The sequence below is a fragment of the Lathyrus oleraceus genome, chromosome 1 (assembly GCF_024323335.1).
Source record: "Lathyrus oleraceus cultivar Zhongwan6 chromosome 1, CAAS_Psat_ZW6_1.0, whole genome shotgun sequence".
Lineage (NCBI taxonomy): Eukaryota > Viridiplantae > Streptophyta > Magnoliopsida > Fabales > Fabaceae > Lathyrus > Lathyrus oleraceus.
In genome coordinates this window covers 449,518,056-449,536,331 of record NC_066579.1, presented here as the reverse complement: position 1 = coordinate 449,536,331, position 18,276 = coordinate 449,518,056, and the positions used below count along the sequence as shown (strand labels likewise).

The 18,276-nt window shown below is 38.7% G+C and overlaps 2 protein-coding genes across 2 annotated transcripts; both read right to left on the bottom strand.

Annotated features, from left to right (window-relative positions):
* Positions 1-4,977: 4,977 nt before the first annotated feature.
* Positions 4,978-5,472, bottom strand: LOC127115248 (uncharacterized). The gene has a single exon (XM_051046835.1). The coding sequence runs from the start codon at positions 5,470-5,472 to the stop codon at positions 4,978-4,980; it is 495 nt and encodes a 164-aa protein (XP_050902792.1).
* A 1,797-nt stretch (positions 5,473-7,269) lies between these two features.
* LOC127115246 (uncharacterized) lies at positions 7,270-7,782 on the bottom strand. Its single transcript, XM_051046834.1, has one exon. The coding sequence runs from the start codon at positions 7,780-7,782 to the stop codon at positions 7,270-7,272; it is 513 nt and encodes a 170-aa protein (XP_050902791.1).
* Positions 7,783-18,276: the final 10,494 nt, after the last annotated feature.

The window sequence follows — 18,276 nt, the reverse complement described above, 5'->3', positions numbered from 1 at the left end:
TTCTACTGGTAGAACAACATCATGGCCAAAAGTTAGACGAAAGGGGGTCGACTTAGTAGCCTCTTTGGGAGAGGTACGACATGCCCATAAAATATAGTCCAGAGTTTTGTGCTAATTCCTAGGCTTCTTCCCTACATGCTTTTTAATCAAACCAATGATCATTTTATTGGTAACTTCGACTTGTTCATTAGCCTGAGCATAATAGGGCGTTGACGTTAACAATTTGAAGCCCATTTCTTTGGAAAATTCTTGCATTTTTCGACCAGTAAATATTGACCCTTGATCCGTTGTAATCTTCTCTGGGATTCCAAATTTATAAATAATGTGCTTTTGGGTAAATTCGATCATATCCTCTTGGTTCACATTTGGTAAGGGTATAACTTCAATCCACTTTGTAAAATAATCAACTCCCACCAATATATATCTTTGGTTTTCAGATGATGGAGGTTGAATTTCCCCAATCAAATCTAAAGCCCAACCCCTAAATGGCCAAGGCTTGATGATAGAATGTAATTCACTTGCAGGAACGCGCTGTATGCCTGCATTCATCTGACATTCTTGGCAACCTTTTGCAAATTCAATACAGTCTTTTAACATGGTAGGCCAATACATCCCTTGGCGAAATAAAAGCCATTTCATCTTATAACCGACTTGGTGTGCCCTACACGCTCCACTATGTACAGTCGAAAGGGCAAAGTACGCCTCTGACTCACTGAGGCACTTCAGCAAAATTCCCTTAGGAGATTTCTTAAACAACTATGTACCCAAAAGAACATAACTCAATGCTCGATACCTGGTTTTTCAATCAGTAGACGATGTTGGATTCTGCAGATACACCATTATTGGCTTCCTCCAGTCTTCATCCGTCAAATTACCTATTGCCAATATTTCGAAATTTCCTTTACCAGCATATCCTAGCTTTGTCTTTTCTAAATCTAGGGGCATTAATCTGGTTGCCACGACCTTTCCCCTGACTTCAATGACTTTGTGCAACTTTTCTTTTGAAATTTTGTACCCGGATGAAATCAGAGCTAAATAGTTAGCCACTTGGTTTTCTAGTCGAGGTATGTGTCGAATAGAAACCATTTCGAACCTTTTTAGTAGTCGACTGGCGATTATGAAATACATGATCAAATTCTCCTTAACACATCTATATTCCTTTGTGATCTATTTTATAACCAACTCCGAGTCTCCCATTATTTTAACTCGAGTTGCCCCCAATTCCAACAACATTTCAAGTCCTGCTATGAGGGCTTCGTATTCAGCCTCATTGTTTAAGCAGGTACCTTCTACTTTGTACTGGAATTTTGTTGGAATTTTATTAGGAAAAATAATTACAACCCCGACGCCTGTACCATCTTTATGACTAGACCCATCGAACTATAACTTCCAAGGTCCTATTCAAAATAGTTTAATGCGTTTACGTCAATGGAGTGATCGACTATGAAGTCTGCTACCACTTGTCCTTTAATAGCTCTTAATGGCATGTATGTTAAATAAAATTCAGTCAATGCTAGTGCCCATTTCCCAATTCGACTATGCAAAATTGGTTTTGACAACTGTTAGATGCCCAAAAGTGCTTATTTGAGCTATCAAATGTGGGCATCTTTCACTCCTTTTTGTTGCTAAAGTGTTCGAAACCGCCTTTGCTTTAGATGAATTGCAATACAATGTTAAACGATCTTGGTACCTTTAATTTGTGTGTTATTGTGCAGGAATTAGGCATGAAATAATAGAAAATGAAGGCACAAGAAAGTTGGCAAAGGGACCAAGAAAAGAATGCATTCATCAGCATGCTCGCTAGGCGAGTGCTGGGGCGAAGTGCTCGCTAGGCGAGCACCCAGCGAGCTTCGAGCGAACATCCCCAGAATTTTACAGTAGTAAAGTCAGTAAACTCGCTAGGCGAGCAGCCAACGAAGGTGGTAGCGAACACGCCCAGACTTGGTCAAAAGCACAGCCAGCACTTACTCGCTAGGCGAGCCTCTAGCGAGCTCCCAGCGAGCAATTCCAGTAGCAAAACCATCTAAACTCGATGGAGCGAAGGAGAAAGCGTGGGCTTCGCCTAGCGAAGGTTTCTTCGCCTAGCGAACACATGAAATCTGGCCAAGGATATTTCTCTGGGCGCAGGTGCCTCTGGTGCCTATTTTGGGGCTCGCTAGGCGAACCATTCTGCTCGCCTAGCGAGCATGACAGCTCAGACAGCAGTAGTATAATTAGCTGGGGCTACTTTTTAGAAGATACCAACTTTTTCACTTAGATATTTTCAGCATTTCTTGGGATCATATTTTGTAACCTAGAAACACTTTTTCTTCATTTTTCTTCATCTCTTAACAATATTCTACAAAAAGAAGGTGGATTCCCATCCAATCTCGATTCTTCGACTTGGATGTTGATCAACCTTCAACCGAAACTTGTTGTACAAGCTACCATGAAAATGAGTAGCTAAGTCATTCATTTTGTCAAGGTTAGATGTAGATGATCATAAGCTTTGTGTGTATATGGGATGATCTTCATTTGTAAACTCTTTAATGATGAATATATGGTGAAAACTTTGTTTTATCGATAACTCTTTGTGTTGGTTTCTGATCGAGAGATGTTTACCAACTCTTTACCTAGGTTTTCATCCAATCTTGTTTGTTAGCTAGAGATAGTAATGAATGATTTTGTTCACCATAAAGTTGAACCAAAAAGTTGTCATTTTGATAGATTGTGTGAGAGATCAACAATGGATCAAAATGGGAAAACCCACAATGTGTGTTAGAGATAAACACATTGGGAGGACTTTGTGAAATAGTTTATCATCTAAAGGAGTTTATAAGTTTTGTTGATTGAACATATGCATGCAAAGTGATCGTCGAACCCTAACTTTGACAATATTTATCAAATAGAAAAACCAAAACTTTTACCGCATTTTCTTACACTTTTATGCAAGCTACCGTGACTAAAACCAAAACTCCCCTTGTTACTACGAGTTAAGAATTAAAACAACTGTCGAACGGCAGTGATATCTCACAATCCCTGTGGAGACGATAACAAAAACCCGACACTTAAACTACTTCTAACAACAACATATGTTTAATAACGTCACAATGAGATGAAACATAAACGTCAACAGATTTGATATAATGTTTCAATTTTGTACATGAGAAATATAAGCATAAACATAATTTTTCGGTCATGCTATACCTAGTTTCTACATCATTTAAAACTCTACTGAGGTAGTAAATGGATCTTTCAACACCAGTATCATCCTTCTGGGCTAACATGCTTCCTAAAGTTTTATCAGATGCAGATATATACAATCTCATACTTTTATTTCTACAAGGTGGTGTTAAGATTGGTGGATGGTTCAAGTATGCTTTAATCTTATCGAATGCTTCTTGTTGAGCCTTCCCTCATTCGAACACTTCCTTGTTGAGTCGAAGCAAAGGCAAGAATGCTTGCGTCTTCCTACTAAGGTTTGAGATGAATCTCCTTAGGAAATTGATCTTGCCCAGCAGTGACTGCAAACCTTTCTTTGTCGATGGCGCTTTCGCTTCCATGATGGCCTTGGTCTTATTCTGGTTTATTTCGATCCCCTTTTTGTGGACCACAAAACCTAAGAAATCCCCAGCCTGCACACAAAAAGTGCATTTTAAAGGATTCATTTTTAGACCATGTTTTCTCATCCTCTCGAAAGATATTTGAAGATGGTCTATGTGACTCTTCCCTGAAACAGATTTAATAAGAATATAGTCTATATAGATTTGCATAAAAGTTTCTATGAAATCGTGGAAGATCGAATTCATCGCTCTTTGGTAGGGTTCCTCAGCATTTTTCAAACCAAAAGGCATCATTAGCCATTCGTAGGTGCCTAAGGCTCTGGGGCAATGAAATGTTGTTTTCGGGACATCCTCTTCAATAATAAATATCTTATTATACCCATAATACCCATCAAGCATGCTTAAATGTTCATATCCTGCAGCAGAGTCGACTAGCATTTCCGCCACTGGCATCTAATATTCATCCTTTGGGGTTGCAGTATTTAAATCTCTAAAATCTATGCAAACCCTTAAAGTACCATTCTTCTTTACAACTGGCACAGTGTTAGCTAACCATTCGACATACCTGGTCGTGCGAATGAAATTACAACGGAGAAGCCTTTCAACTTCCTCCTTGATCTTCGATAGTATTACTGGAGAAAATCGTCTTGGGTTCTGCTTCACAGGCTTCTTTCCAAGCTTGATCAACTGTTTCAATTCGACCAACTCTCTGCTTAAACCGGGCATTTCATCATAGTCCCATGCAAAACAATCCTTAAACTCTCTCAGCAACTGGACCACTTCGATCTTGAGTTGAGGATGAATGTTGGCACTGATGTAAGTTGGCCTTTTTATTGCTCTCTCCCCCAAGTCTACTTCTTCAAGGGGATCCTAAGCCAGCATTTTAATGTTTGTTGCTAGCGGATCCTTCTCGAAACCCAAAGGTTCATCGTCGTATATCGCATCGAGCCTCTGGTCTTGCTCTTCATTCAGACCTTTATCAAGTGGCATTGGGTCGAAGTCCTTCTCGGGACCTATCTATTGAGAAACTTCACTAGCTTCGACAACCATATTTTTGACTTCGGTCTCTAAGGCTAGTTGTTGTTTGCTCTCGGCTATGTAAGCCGAACTCCTCTTTAACGCTGTAAACTAAGTCATCATTACTGAATTCACTTCCCCATCCTATGGGGTTGATTCCAGATACTCCCAAATATTCGAAGTTGTCTTCGCCTACTATCTCTCTGTCCTACCGAAAACCATAGTGAGGGTGTAGTGACAAGGAACAATAAGCATTGTTGTCAGGGGTAAACGTAAATTCAGCCGAATCACAGGGGGCTATAGTGGCTAAGTGTTTGTCAAACTGGCGCTTGTCGACATGATTGATAGGGGTTTTAAAGTACCCCTGATCCTCCTCTATGTTTTCGACGATGCCATCTGGGCGCAAAATTATTACCCTCTAGTGCATTGAAGATGGGACAACTTCGACCCCATGGATCCATTCTCTTCCAAGCAACAGATTGTCGTTAGCCTTGGTTTCCATAATCATAAACATTATAGACCTAGTGACTATCCCTATAGTTAATTCGACTTGGATAGCCCCCATGGTGGAACCTACTTTACCTTCATAGTTAGTTAGCACCATATTATGAGGTTTGGCATCAGTATCATATTTGCCAATTTTCCTCAGCATGTGGTGAGGCATCAAGTTCACATTCGCTCCACAATCCACCAATATTTTATTAACGGGGACGTCTTCGACTTTCCCAGTGATGAAGAGGGGTTTTAGGTGGCTCTTCATGGCTTCACTGGGTCTTTCAAAAAAGGCATTTTGCTCTTCAACACAGTCGTTGTTCATTACATAGTAACATACTGGCTTGTGAGCGGCCATCTCCCTCTTTGTGATGATGCCATTGTCTTCAACTTCAGTAATCCGATCGAATTCCCTGGGCATTACGGATACTACCCCGACTAAGATGTTTAAGGAAGCTTCCGAACCAGAGTCGAAGTTGTCAGTAAACAATTCATCTTCGGCGGCCACCTGATTGTATTTTTCACTGGCCGTTCTAACTGAGATATTGGGATCTCTTTTGGCGAAGTTTGGGTCCTCCCTTTTCTTCACAGTCACATTGGTACTCGACTCAGCCTAATCTCTCTCACCTGCTTCTCTTTGGGATTTTCGCCTTCTTTGTTCTCTTCTCCACTGAGATCTCGTCATAGGGTTTTTTCTCTTATAGTTCTCGGACACATGTGAGGTCCTTTTGTCGGTCCGAAATTCCTTGCAGTAAGCCAGTGACGAACCCCTTTCAACATCGAAATTCTGCCACTTTCCATGACTGTGTTTCTTGCCATCAGTTTGCTTAACCCACATTCCATTTGACCCCTCGACACCAGGCTTGAAGGAAATGGGTTTGAATTTCACCCTGCTTGCTTGGTTTCACTCAGCTTCACCATGGGGCGTCTCGGATCAGGATATCTCCTGGGATCGAAAGCCCTTCTTGGCTTACCCACTTGATGATTTTGGGTGGCTTTATGACCATCTTGGTGATTTACTCTCCTAACCCCTTCAAGATTCTGAGTTGCTTTCTTGTCGAATACAACACTGCACCTGGGTCACATCATAACTTCCGACTTCTTTTTCTGACACCGTCGGAGGAAATCCGACAGCGCTTCTTCCTCTTGAGGGAAGACGACCTTGTCATACTCCTCCTGTCGACATTCACCGTCGACCTCCATAGAGGTTTCTTGAGATAACTCCGCCATATTAACCTCATGTGGATATCCTCAGTAATATCCAACCTTTGGAATTGTTTTTGAAGGCCCTCAGTGGCCTTGTCCATCTGAACGAAATTATCAGTGGTTTCTTTAGTAATCATCATTAACTTTGAAATTTTAGCGTCCTCGGCATCGGAGGCTTCAGCATTTTTTTGTTGACATCTCCTGCAACCTTTTGAGCAAAATCATCAAGAGGCGCTTGCTCGAAGTACTCATGAACCCTGGCCGTAACAGGTTCATTGACGAAGTCTTCAGTGACTTCAGTCATGTTGAAATCATCAGTGACTTCAATAAGATTCACTTCCTCTGGTTCAGTATAATGGGCCTTAGCTGCTTGTAGAGGATCGAAGTCGATCTTCATCTGACTCTATGTTTTTCCTTCGAACTTGAGTCTTCCTTCCTGGATGACATTTTGCACAAGATCCCTGAAAAGAAAACATTGAGACATTTTATGACCATAAAAACCATGGTATTTACAAAACCCTATTTTCTTTCTTTGCTCTAAAGGGGGTACTTTAGCACCCGGAGATACTATCATTTGATCATCTTTGACGAGTAAGTCAAAAATTTCGTCACATTTTGTAACGTTGAACGTATAAGTTTTCTTAGGAAATTTGTCACTCTTTTCAGGTTCGACATGATTTTTCCCGTTCGAATGGGCTAAAACTTTGCACGCATATGGTGGCCCTTGTGTCAATTCAGCAAGGTCGATCTCATTATCGTCGAAGTCTAAAATTTCATGACATGGACCTTCGTCATCATTCCTAAAATCGAAATAGGCTACCCTTTTACATTTGTTCTCCCTAGCCTTTTCTTCCTTTAAACGTTCTAACTTTCGAACTCTGTCAGCCAATTGGGCCATATCCCTTAGGTATTAAGTATCTAATTTCTTTCTAATCAAATAGTCAAGACCCCCAGCAGCCATTTCGACCAGTTCATGCTCTGGTATTTGCATAAAAAACCTAGCTTTGAGTAATCAAAATCTGTTTAGATAGCCATCAATTAGCTCAGTGAACTTTCGTCTGACACTAGCCAATTTCTTCAAACTTATCTTCGTATTCCCCATGTAAAATTGTTCAAGGAACATTCTTTTCAGTTGGTTCCAAGTGTGGATTGAATTTTGGGGTAAGGTCGTGAACCATGTGAAAGCATTCTTTGTGAGATAACTTGGAATTTTTTTTATCCTAAGGCTCTCATTATTTGACATATCTCCAACCTCGATTAAATATCTCGCCACGTGCTCAACAGTAGACTCGATAGTATCCTCAGCAAACTTGGTGAATTTGGGGATTTTGGTCCTAAGGGGTGCTTCTGCTTGTAAGATATACTCTGCTAAAGGCGACGTATAATTTGGCCTTCTAAGGCCAAAATTTACCCTGTTTCGAACCATGATTCTTTCGACTATAGCTACTAGGTTATTATCTGCTGCCACATCGTCATGTCGAACTTGACGTATGATATCATCAACATTTTGGTTTCTATTCACCATTAATATCCTTGGTTCCCTGGGTACTTGTGGTTCGATCCTAGGGGGTACTGCTACTCCCCCTTGGTTTTGTGGGATATGGTTAATGGTTAGGTCTTCCTCAAATGTGGCCTCTTGATTCTCTCTTACCCAATCCCTAGGAGGAGGTCGTTGGTGCTGAGGTATACTAAGAAACTCAGACATTCAAGCCACCTGTGTTGTCATCTGTTGATTCGACTGAGTCGTATTTTGAATCAGAGGATTCAGCACAGTGGTCAAAGTCTGAGTCAACATTTGAACCATTTCATGATTGCTTTCGTCCATTTGTTGCCTCCATGCTACCACAGAGTTATTAATAAGAGTAGGTAGTTGTGTCGGGTGCCTCAAACCTGAAGATTGGTTGGTTCGACCCATATTAATCCCAGACCCTTGCGCTGGAGAATTTATGTTTACCACCGGTTCTGAAAAAGTAGAACCAACATTCTGTAAATTGGCCATCACTGAAGTTGGCATTCCATACGGTTGTTCTCGACTACCAAATGGTATTGAGAAACCAGGGGGTACTAACAGCCTATTTGGAATATCTCTAATTGGTGGGGAGTATGAGGAGGTCCCCTAGGTCCAATGTAGGTTAAAATTGGTTCAGTATGGGAGATCGAATGCGTAGGCTTCAAACTCACCATAGACGGAACTACTTCGGACACATGCGATATGGCCATGTTCACCCCTATCGAAGAAGAAGGGGGTGTTATGTTACTTGTTGATGGATTTTGAGAGTTTCGGGTCTCTGGCGCATTCACATTCGCCATCCTCGTATGGGATTCTCTCCCTGTTCGTTGTTCGTCGTTTATGGCTATTTTACCACTTCGTAATAATATACAACGAATCTTTTCCCCAAAAAAAACTTAACAACTAGAACTACACACAATACATAACGTTAGCACTGGTTCCACCGAGTGTGCCAATTTGTTTACCTTGAAAATCGGTAAACAACCGTTGATCTTCCAAATTTCTAAATTTGGTTACTTGCAGGATCGATCAGATTGATTCTAGGACATGTGCTAATTGTTTTTAAAATGAAATGTGGTAGTTGTAACACCCCAAAATTTGCCCTCCTCATTCATGCATTCATTTTAGGTAATTTAACATTTCACATTGCATTTCATCATTATCAATCAGAATTAGATACATTGCATTTCATCATGTCAATCGGGATTAGCTCCAAGAAGCTTCAACATCATCCAGGACACTTTGTGGATTCTATTTAGATGATCAATCAACACAAGGGAATGACTTGAGATACTTCTAACAGGTTCAAATGGGGTCTATTCGTCAGTCAAAACGTTAATCTTGAAGGAGCAAAAGTTTGTTCATGAGCTGTCATGCTCGCTAGGCGAGCAGAATGGATCGCCTAGCGAGTCCCAAGAAAAGCCACCAGAATCACCTACGCTCAGAGGAATTTCTTGAACTGTCATGCTCGCTAGGCGAAGCCCACGTGTTTAAAAAAAACGAAAAAGAAAAATGAAAAAAAAACGAAAAACGAAAAAAAAAAATAAAAAAAAATGAAAATAAATAAATAAATAAAATATAACAGAAAAAATTTGGACTTGGGCCTCTCTCATTTGAGCCCACAGGTCCATAAAAATCAGGTTATAAATTCAGAGTTTCAGTGAAACAAAAGGTATTCTATTCCTATTACCCTGGCTGGAAAAAGATAGTGAGAGAAGACCTAACAGAGTTCAGAGCAACCTCCAGAGACTGAAGGGAACTCATCTGCAAAGAGTCAATTCCATCTCATATAAACCCTCAGATTGCTTTGCAAACCCAATCGGACAATTCAATTTCATTCGATCTCTCCAGTCAGGTTTGCCTTATTCCCATTACTTTATACTATTAATTTGAATGCTCTGAATGTATGAGGTATTATGGGTGAATTTGATACCCTTTTAATGCATTTGTTTGACAAGAGATTTATGCCTCCTATCCTTGGTTGCTTTTTGTGAGCTTTTTGCGAATTTTAATGGCATGATTCATGTGGTTACATTTTGATTTGGGGGCAACTCTTGATTACCCTATCTTGTTTCTCTAACCTGTTTGTTGAGTTTTGTTTTGTGAGGGCTCATATGACTCTTGCAGAGATGGCTTGCCTGGTATTCCACTTTATTTGTGGGATACCACCTGGAGGTTTATTCCGATTACCTGTACTGACTTGCTTTCTTTGATGGTGCTAGCTTGAGAGATCTCTGGGTTTCTTATCTCTTTATTTGCTGTTGCTTTGGATCTTTATCCGTGTGGTAGATCTCTTAACCCCCTTTATCTTTCCCGCATTTTACTACTTTTTGCCTAAAGACCTCCATGAAGAGGCAATTGACGGATAAAAGGGATCAATAATCAATCCCCCGTTATTCAGTGCGTCATTCTTTAAGATCACACTACGTGTCGATGCTTCAGAACAAAAACCCCAGATGTTTTGTCCGGTCAGTCAGTGGAGAGGGTTCCACCTTTCTGAACCCCCACTTTTTGTCATGAGCTCACCCTGTCCAGGGTTAAGAGTTATGAGGTCTTATCCTCATTACCCCTTTTGCATGAGCATTCCTAAACACCAACAACTCATTGATTTTTCTTCTCCTAAGAACGCGTTATCTCCTTCTACTACAGGCGAGTAAGTCTCCAAAGATCGAGCATCCGGTAGATTGCGTAGTAACATCGTTCATCCCAAAACTTAACCCGTAGTTAGCCGAACTATGGCTTGCTCTGATTCTCATTCCAGATGAGATACGTAGGCATAAGACGCGATGTCTTACCGAGCACACTCCCCCCTAACCCATAGGTAGCCGAGCTACGAAGACTCTGATTCTCATATTCATATGAGATACGTATGCAGTGGATACGACATCCGTGCGAGTCATTTTCTGTTTGACCCCTCTTTTAGTAACTAGTACATTAGATAAACCTACACCCTTTAGACAAGAACAACAAAAGTGGATCCCGTAGAGTACTACGGATGCGTAGGGGTGCTAATACCTTCCCTTTGCATAACCGACTCCCGAACCCAAGATTTGGTTGCGAGACCTTGTCTTTTCCTTTCCTTTTTCCAGGTTTACTTCGAGCGTTTCCTTTCCCTCCTTTGGGATAAATAACGCACGGCGGCGACTCTTCTGTCCTTTCTTTTTCGCCGGTTGTTTTTTTTCGCAGGTAGGTTGCGACAGTAGTAACGAATGCTCAATAATAAGCGTCAAATCAAAGCTTGAAAACTAATAAAAAAGGTGATGTGAATGAAATAAATCGTAAAGGATTTATAAATGACAAAGTAAAGGTCGAAAGTGCAGGAATCTGAAAACTGTAAAGTAAGTGTTCAAAGCAGGGGAAAAAACAAGGAAATCTTAAAACTGCAAATGACAAAGTAAAAGGAGGGTGTTTTAAATAAAGAAGTAAAGAAGTATATTTCTGGAAAAAAAGTAAAGACAAATTTATATTGCTTTGAAATAACTAACAATGGTGTAGACAACGTACATTCTGTGCTTTACTATTCTTCTTCACCCGAATACTTGGTAAATTTACAGATTTTTGTACACAATTTGACACACACTTTTCTAACACTAAGACCCTATATTTATACTGGATCGAGATAACTGTTTTGATGGTTCTTCAATCACATCGAGACACATGGCGCCTTGTATGCGCGCATTCATCCACTATGCTCCACGTGTGCTCTCACGGTTTCTGATGAAGGCAAAGTTTCCACCCTTATTTGAATTTTTAATCTTTGATCGAAAACCGTTTTTAACCGTTTCTCTAAAGAATCCCTCTGGAGTCTCAGCTGTATGCTTGGTCCTTATTCACCTTGCCCAGTCGAATCACCTCCAGCTGGTCGAATACTACTTCCTGGTCGAAAATAGTTATGCGTATAATTTCCAATTTTGGTAATTCTTAATGGGCGTCGAAAATATGAGCCAACACCCGTGGAAAAGATTTTTTTTTTTGGATGAAGGGATAAGCCAGTGTAAAATCTCTCGACTCACTTATATCAAAGTTCCATGGGCATAACCGAAAAAATCTCAATATTATAGTAAAATCTCAAGAAGATCTCTTTGGAAAAGGACTAGACCAATGTTTGGTCGAACCTATATAATTCTCTAGTGCCATCTCTTTACCCCTTATCTTTTAAGTTCTTGTTATTTACTTTATTGTTATGCCGCTTTTCTCTCTAATATTTAAAAGTACTAACACAATTTGCTTCTTAATTAATAAAACTTTAAATTACTTGTGAATTTTAAATACCACAATTCACCTCCATCTCTTATGCTTGAAGTAATTTGTCCAACATGGATGACATGCATTTTAGTTTAATGTCAAGAGTTCCTTTCTATATGGTGAAATTCATGAAGAAATATTTGCAGAGCAATCAATGGGATATGAAATAGAAAATAATGAGGTGGTCTCTAAGATAAAATAGTCATTCTATGGACTTAAATATGAACAAATCCTCTTTGTGAAGCATGAAGTATACGATAAGGTTCTAATTATAAGTCTGTATGTTGATTCCCTGATCTTCACTAGGATTTATAAGAACATGTTAAATAGTTTCAAATTACCAACGGAAAAAATGTTTGCAATGAATGGCCTAGAGAGGATGTAATACTTTCTTGGTTTTGAAGTTAGACAAGACAATTGTGGAAACCTCAATCTCTAATAAAAGTATTCCAATAGATCTTGCATATACTTAACATGGAGAATTACAACAAAATTTGCAATCCAATTGTACCCGAATGCAAATTGTATAAAGATGAAAATTGAAAGAAGGTTGATGTTAAGTAACACAAATTAAATGTGAGATGTCACAGTTATATACTTGAGACTAGAACTTATTTGTGTTATGTTGTATGCATGATTTTCAGGTAAATGGACAAGCCAAAAAAATGCACATGGCAACAACCAAGATAATCCTAGGTACTTATAAGGCACCTCAAGCTACGGAGTTCTATATGAAAACGGCTAGGGATGAAACCTTCTTGGATGTTCGGGTTATGACTATGGAAGTTTCCATGATGATATAAATAGTAATTCTCATTATGTATTCAATCTAGGATTAGGTGCAATGTCTTGTTCCTCCAAGAAACAAGAAATTATGACCTTGTCAACTATTGTAGCTAAATTTATAGCAGTTTCTTCATGCGCTTGTAAATGTATTAGGCTAAGAATGGTCATTAAGAAGTTTCAACAAAGTCAATTTGGTAGTGATAACTAAAATTTGGTGAAGAAAAAGGGAGATTCGAACAACTACATTATGATATATTATGATACAATTCCATCATCAAATTATCCAAGAACTCAATGATGCATGGAAGAATTAAACATATTAATGTAAGGATTCATTTATTAACATGTTTCATCAAATATGGAGTTATAAACTGTTACACAGAGGAACAACTTTCCGATATCATGACCAAATATTTGAAGTCAAAAATCTTAATTCATTAAGAGATAAACTTTGTATGTATGACTTGAATAAAATGTAATTTGTTTTGTTATTATAATCTATTTTTGTTTTCATTGATTTTATTGTAATCATTTTAATGAAGGGATTATTAAGTATATTGACCCACTTCAAAATGATATTGAGCCTATATAAACCCAATCCTCTAAATAAGAATAAGTGTTAGTGCTTTCACACTAACAATTGTGACATTATTATTTGATCTAAATCATTATGTGTGAGAACCATTGTAATTAAAATATTCATCATATTTATTTTAGATCGTTCGTAAGGTCCACGGATAAAGGCTCGATCATGGGATCCAACACGAGAGGCACAAGAAACATGCGGAGAATAGGTGCGACGTCAACCAAGTATAGAGCATGCAGTCCTAATCTCTAACCTATCTCCCACTGTCAGATCTAATCGAACCACGATCCACAGAATATGCAAGATTGAACAAGAGCTATTTTAACTGCTCTTCCTATAAAAGCTTCATTGGGCGATTTTCACGTATCTTTCGCTCTCTTTCTATCTCTCTCTCTAAACCATTTGTTTGAAATTTTTGACAAACTTCATTGTTTTAGTGCTAACTTTGCAGGTCCACTTCGCTCTTAGGTACTGAAAGCACTCACCAATGCATTAGAAGATCTTCTTCATATCTCGTTTCATATTCCTTGTTCCACCAAAGAAAAATGGCACCATCCATGGGAACTGGCATTTAATTCTCTCGAATATCCATAAGAAACCATTGTCTACTTATTAAAATTCAACAACAAATGGTATTCTTCTTGTTTAAATAATCAGTAAATCTCGTGAAAGCAATGGCAACATCAAAACTTTCTAAATTAGCCGAGCAATGCAACACCTTCGTGGATACCCTAATAGTCAATGCTCCTGATCTTGTGAGGGAAGATCCATTTCCTCAAACGGTCAAAGATGGTCCAGTCTTGGTGACTTACCCTTCTTCTCATACTCCTCATAATTTGTATCCTCTGATAGTCGGTAATAGTGTGTTCCAATTTCTTACAACCTTTAAAACTTCTCAACAATTATTTCAACACCAAACCTTAAAGGAACTCCGGCGCAACCATATATCCTCAAACAAGAGATCTTTCAAAGCCTCCGATGATAGCAAGTCAACTTAGGCATGCAAGGGTCAAACATTCTTCTCAATAGTATTTACAACCTAGTCCAGCGACAAAACTAACACTTCTTGGCTAAAATACTACTCTAAATAAAAGAGAATCTACAATAAGTTCCTTCTATAGACTACTCCTTTCATGACACATCTTCACGAGGAAACTAGGGAGTCATGCCATAACTGATCCTCGTCGAAACCATCTTTCCATGCAGAGTAGCTCCTAAATCACCATATTCTATCCAACATCGAGGAAAACAGACTCTGCCACATGATTCCTAACAGAGAGGTTGCAGTTAAACTCAACATGAGGTTCACCGCCCTCCTTAACCGTCGTCACACCATTCCCAAAGAAAGGACATGTGTGACATCGAAGTACAGGTTTCTGGATGGAGAAGGAACCTGCTCTCTAGGCGCATCCTTGATAATAGGATCATAAAGTCTCTATATAAACCTCCAAAGTTAGATTGGTACGATGGCACGAGAGATCTAGACGGACATGTAAACACCGTTCTTTACTACCACCAAGCCCATAGAGTTGTGAAGTGTGTCGCTACCGTGGATTTCAATGGAGGCGAGGGAACCGGGACTATGAACTAAAGAATACCCCTACCCTCGAAAGGGGAGAGAGAAAAGGAAAATCAGAAGAGTCGCCACCGAATTTTATTTAGATTGCCTCTATGGGATAGGCGAAGGGAAATAATCGATAAAACCCTTTAGGAAGAAAAGGTTGCACACGGGTAGTGCAAAGATAAGGAATCGGTCTCGCAATCGAGATTTGGATTCGGAAGTCGGTTACACAAGGGGAAGGTATTAGCATCCCTCACGTCCATGGTACTCCATGGGAACCATTTGGGTTGTTTACGTATGTGGGTATTTATCTCATTTATTCTCGTTCATTTTCTAAAGAGTGTAAAAAAATGATTGGACTCTGGGGTTTTTGTTTATTGTGCTCGCCAAGGATTGTGGCCCTTGTGCCTACGTATCACTCATCGGGTGATGAGGAATCAAAGCTTCATAGTTCGGAGTAGAAACTATTTGTGTGTTGGTTGATTTTACCTTTCAGAAAAGGGTTTTCGGGGTGGTTCCTTAAGGAAAAAAAATGAGGTTTGATGGGTTGTGTTGATTTTACCTTGAATAAGGGTTTTATGAAAAAGGTTTGTGATTAGATTGCACTAAAGTCTATGGGCGTAGGTGAAGATTCCAGATAACAAGCCAAGTGTCTTGCATCCAAAATAATCAAAGTAAGGGTAGGAAAGCTCCACTCTTACTCACTCCCCGCCACTTAAGGCTCGTGACACACAATATTAATCATAGTTTTTATGTATTTTGAATTTGATTATGAAAATGCCATTTGATGTTGTATCAAGGGTTTGTTTATTTGATTATGAAATTAGGTAGTATAATAGGTATACAAAGTAATCCATAATAAAGTAAAGGGTCTCATTGTAAGGTAGCCCATGAGAAAGCCTTGTGTCTACAAAAGTGACATAAGATAAACCAAGGATAATGGTCTTACAAACATGTCCCCCTAGGATGGTGCCATGATGTCATTCTTACAACCGGTATGCAAGTTACAGGTGTAATCCAAAGTTAATAGAGTATCACAAAGGTAAGGATAAGGCCTCCAAGAAAAGGTCCTAGATGAAGTCCTTTAGGTCCAAGTTGATTAAGTGGAATGAATATTTTTGGTTTTATCATGTTTTTGTTGTTTTTAATTGTATGACGACAATAAAGATAGTATGACAATAATAAACATGCATGATGAGTTTATACAATGAGTATGATGATGATGATGAGTACTTGAATGTAAATTACAAAGTAACAACATAAAAGTAAATAACAAAATAACAATTATAATAACACAATAACAATGGTTAGTGGTGATCAAAGTTAGTAAAGTTTATGTGTGGTTAGTACTATTTACAAGTTCAACACTTGAGGATTGTCTATCCTTAGGTAAAAAGATTAAAAATATGGCACATTAGGGGATAACTTATCATTGATGCAAAGAATTTAAGATTATCAAATGATCAACTTACAATAGGTTTGAAACAATGAAAGTTATGCAAACCCCAATTCCATCTATCAATACCTTGACAGAAGGAAAACTATACCGACTCAAGGGTTAAAAGTTAATGTTTTGATTAAGTGATTAAGTTAGGAAAGTTATAAAGATCAATGTACAATATGCACAAAATAGTAAAGGGTCAGTTTACAATATAGATAAGTTAGCATAAAAGTTAGTCGGTTAGCATAAGCAAAAGTAATAGCATGAATCAGATGAAACTAACAAGCTAGTATGTGCATAATCAAGGCTTCATCTACATGTCAAATGAATCAAATTGGTTGATGTAGGGGCAACCTATCCATGCTTCAAAGTACCATGAGTGAATACTTGATCATTTATTAGTAGGTTTGAAACATGGAAGGTTCAAGCAACCATAAACAATCCAATATCATGACAAACATAGACTTCATTAGCCACTAGGTTCAAGACCTCAAAAGTCAACCAAAAAATGTCCAAATGACATGAAACAAAACATAAATAAATAGTAGAGGCAGAAGTATCAAGGGTCCATGTTGGAAATATTTTCAGAATAATAAAAATAAGTGGGGTAAAAATTAAAATGAAATTGGAAATAAATGTGGTGAAAAATAAATAAAATAAGAGTGAAAATAATAAAAAATAAATGGAGTGCATGCGTTGGGGGTTGAACCCCTGACCTTGGGGTCATGAATAATAAAACAATAGTTAAAATGATAGGCACATGCTAAAGGACTAATCAGGACACGACATCATTAACATTTGAATTTGATAACACACGTGAGGCAACGAACTTAGAGTCGTCTTCAACCTCTAAACTTCGAAAATCAAAACCTCGAAAAATGTGTTTTTAATCAGATTTAAACATGGAGTCATCTTCCATAATCATAAACAAATTAACCACCACACTCATGAGCCATTGATTGGCTTTGAGTGTGGAGTATTTTGTCAAGAACCAGAAGAAAAAGTTTGACCTAGATTAAAAATTAAATGATGGATATTGGTTAATCAAAACTCAAAGCACGGGGTTAATGATCAGTGAGTGATTTCGAGTTGAATGGTAACTTGTTTGAGTGGAGGAGGTGAATGGAACTACCTGATCGGAATCGGTTTCAGAGTGGTGCTCTGATGACTTGGTGCATCTCAGGTGAGGTGTTGGCAAGATGAGTTAGTGTTTGGGAAAGCTTCAATGATGTTCAGGGATGGATTCTGGGTGGTTATTTGGAACTAAAATGCTTTGAATCTCAAAAATAGAAACTTTGTTCTTGATGGTTCAACTCGGGTTTACAGTAGGATGTATTTGGATTATGAAGCTTGTAAAATGAATGGAGCACCTTCCCTTATTTATAGGTAAGGTGATGGAGTGGTTTGGAGGGAAAATGGAGAGGGTTTACTTCAGAAAGGGTGAAGCTCGAAAATATGCACAAAGTGGAACTTGGGGAGACATGGAAAGATACAATCTGACCTTGATTGCACTCCATACCAATTGGTTTTGGTTCTTTGCATCAATTAGGAATAGACAAAGACTTTGATCTAACCTGCTGTGCGTTTGAACTTTGGCTATTTTGGAAAGTTTTTCACTTTTCACATGGCATCGGGTTTTCAAATGTGAGAGGTTTTTCCATCCAAGTTGACTTTTATTGTTATCCTGATGTGTTTTACAATGTGTTTGGGGGGAAATGGGATCAAAACAAAGTGATTTGAGGACTTGGTGGATCAAATTGCAAAATCTGACTGACTTGGTCTGGTTTGTGCATCAGGATGATCTCCAATATTTGAACCAAGGCTAAATGAAATTGGCTAGTGCATTTTGCATGAAACTTGTGCCAAATGTTCCTTGCCATGTCCATGATT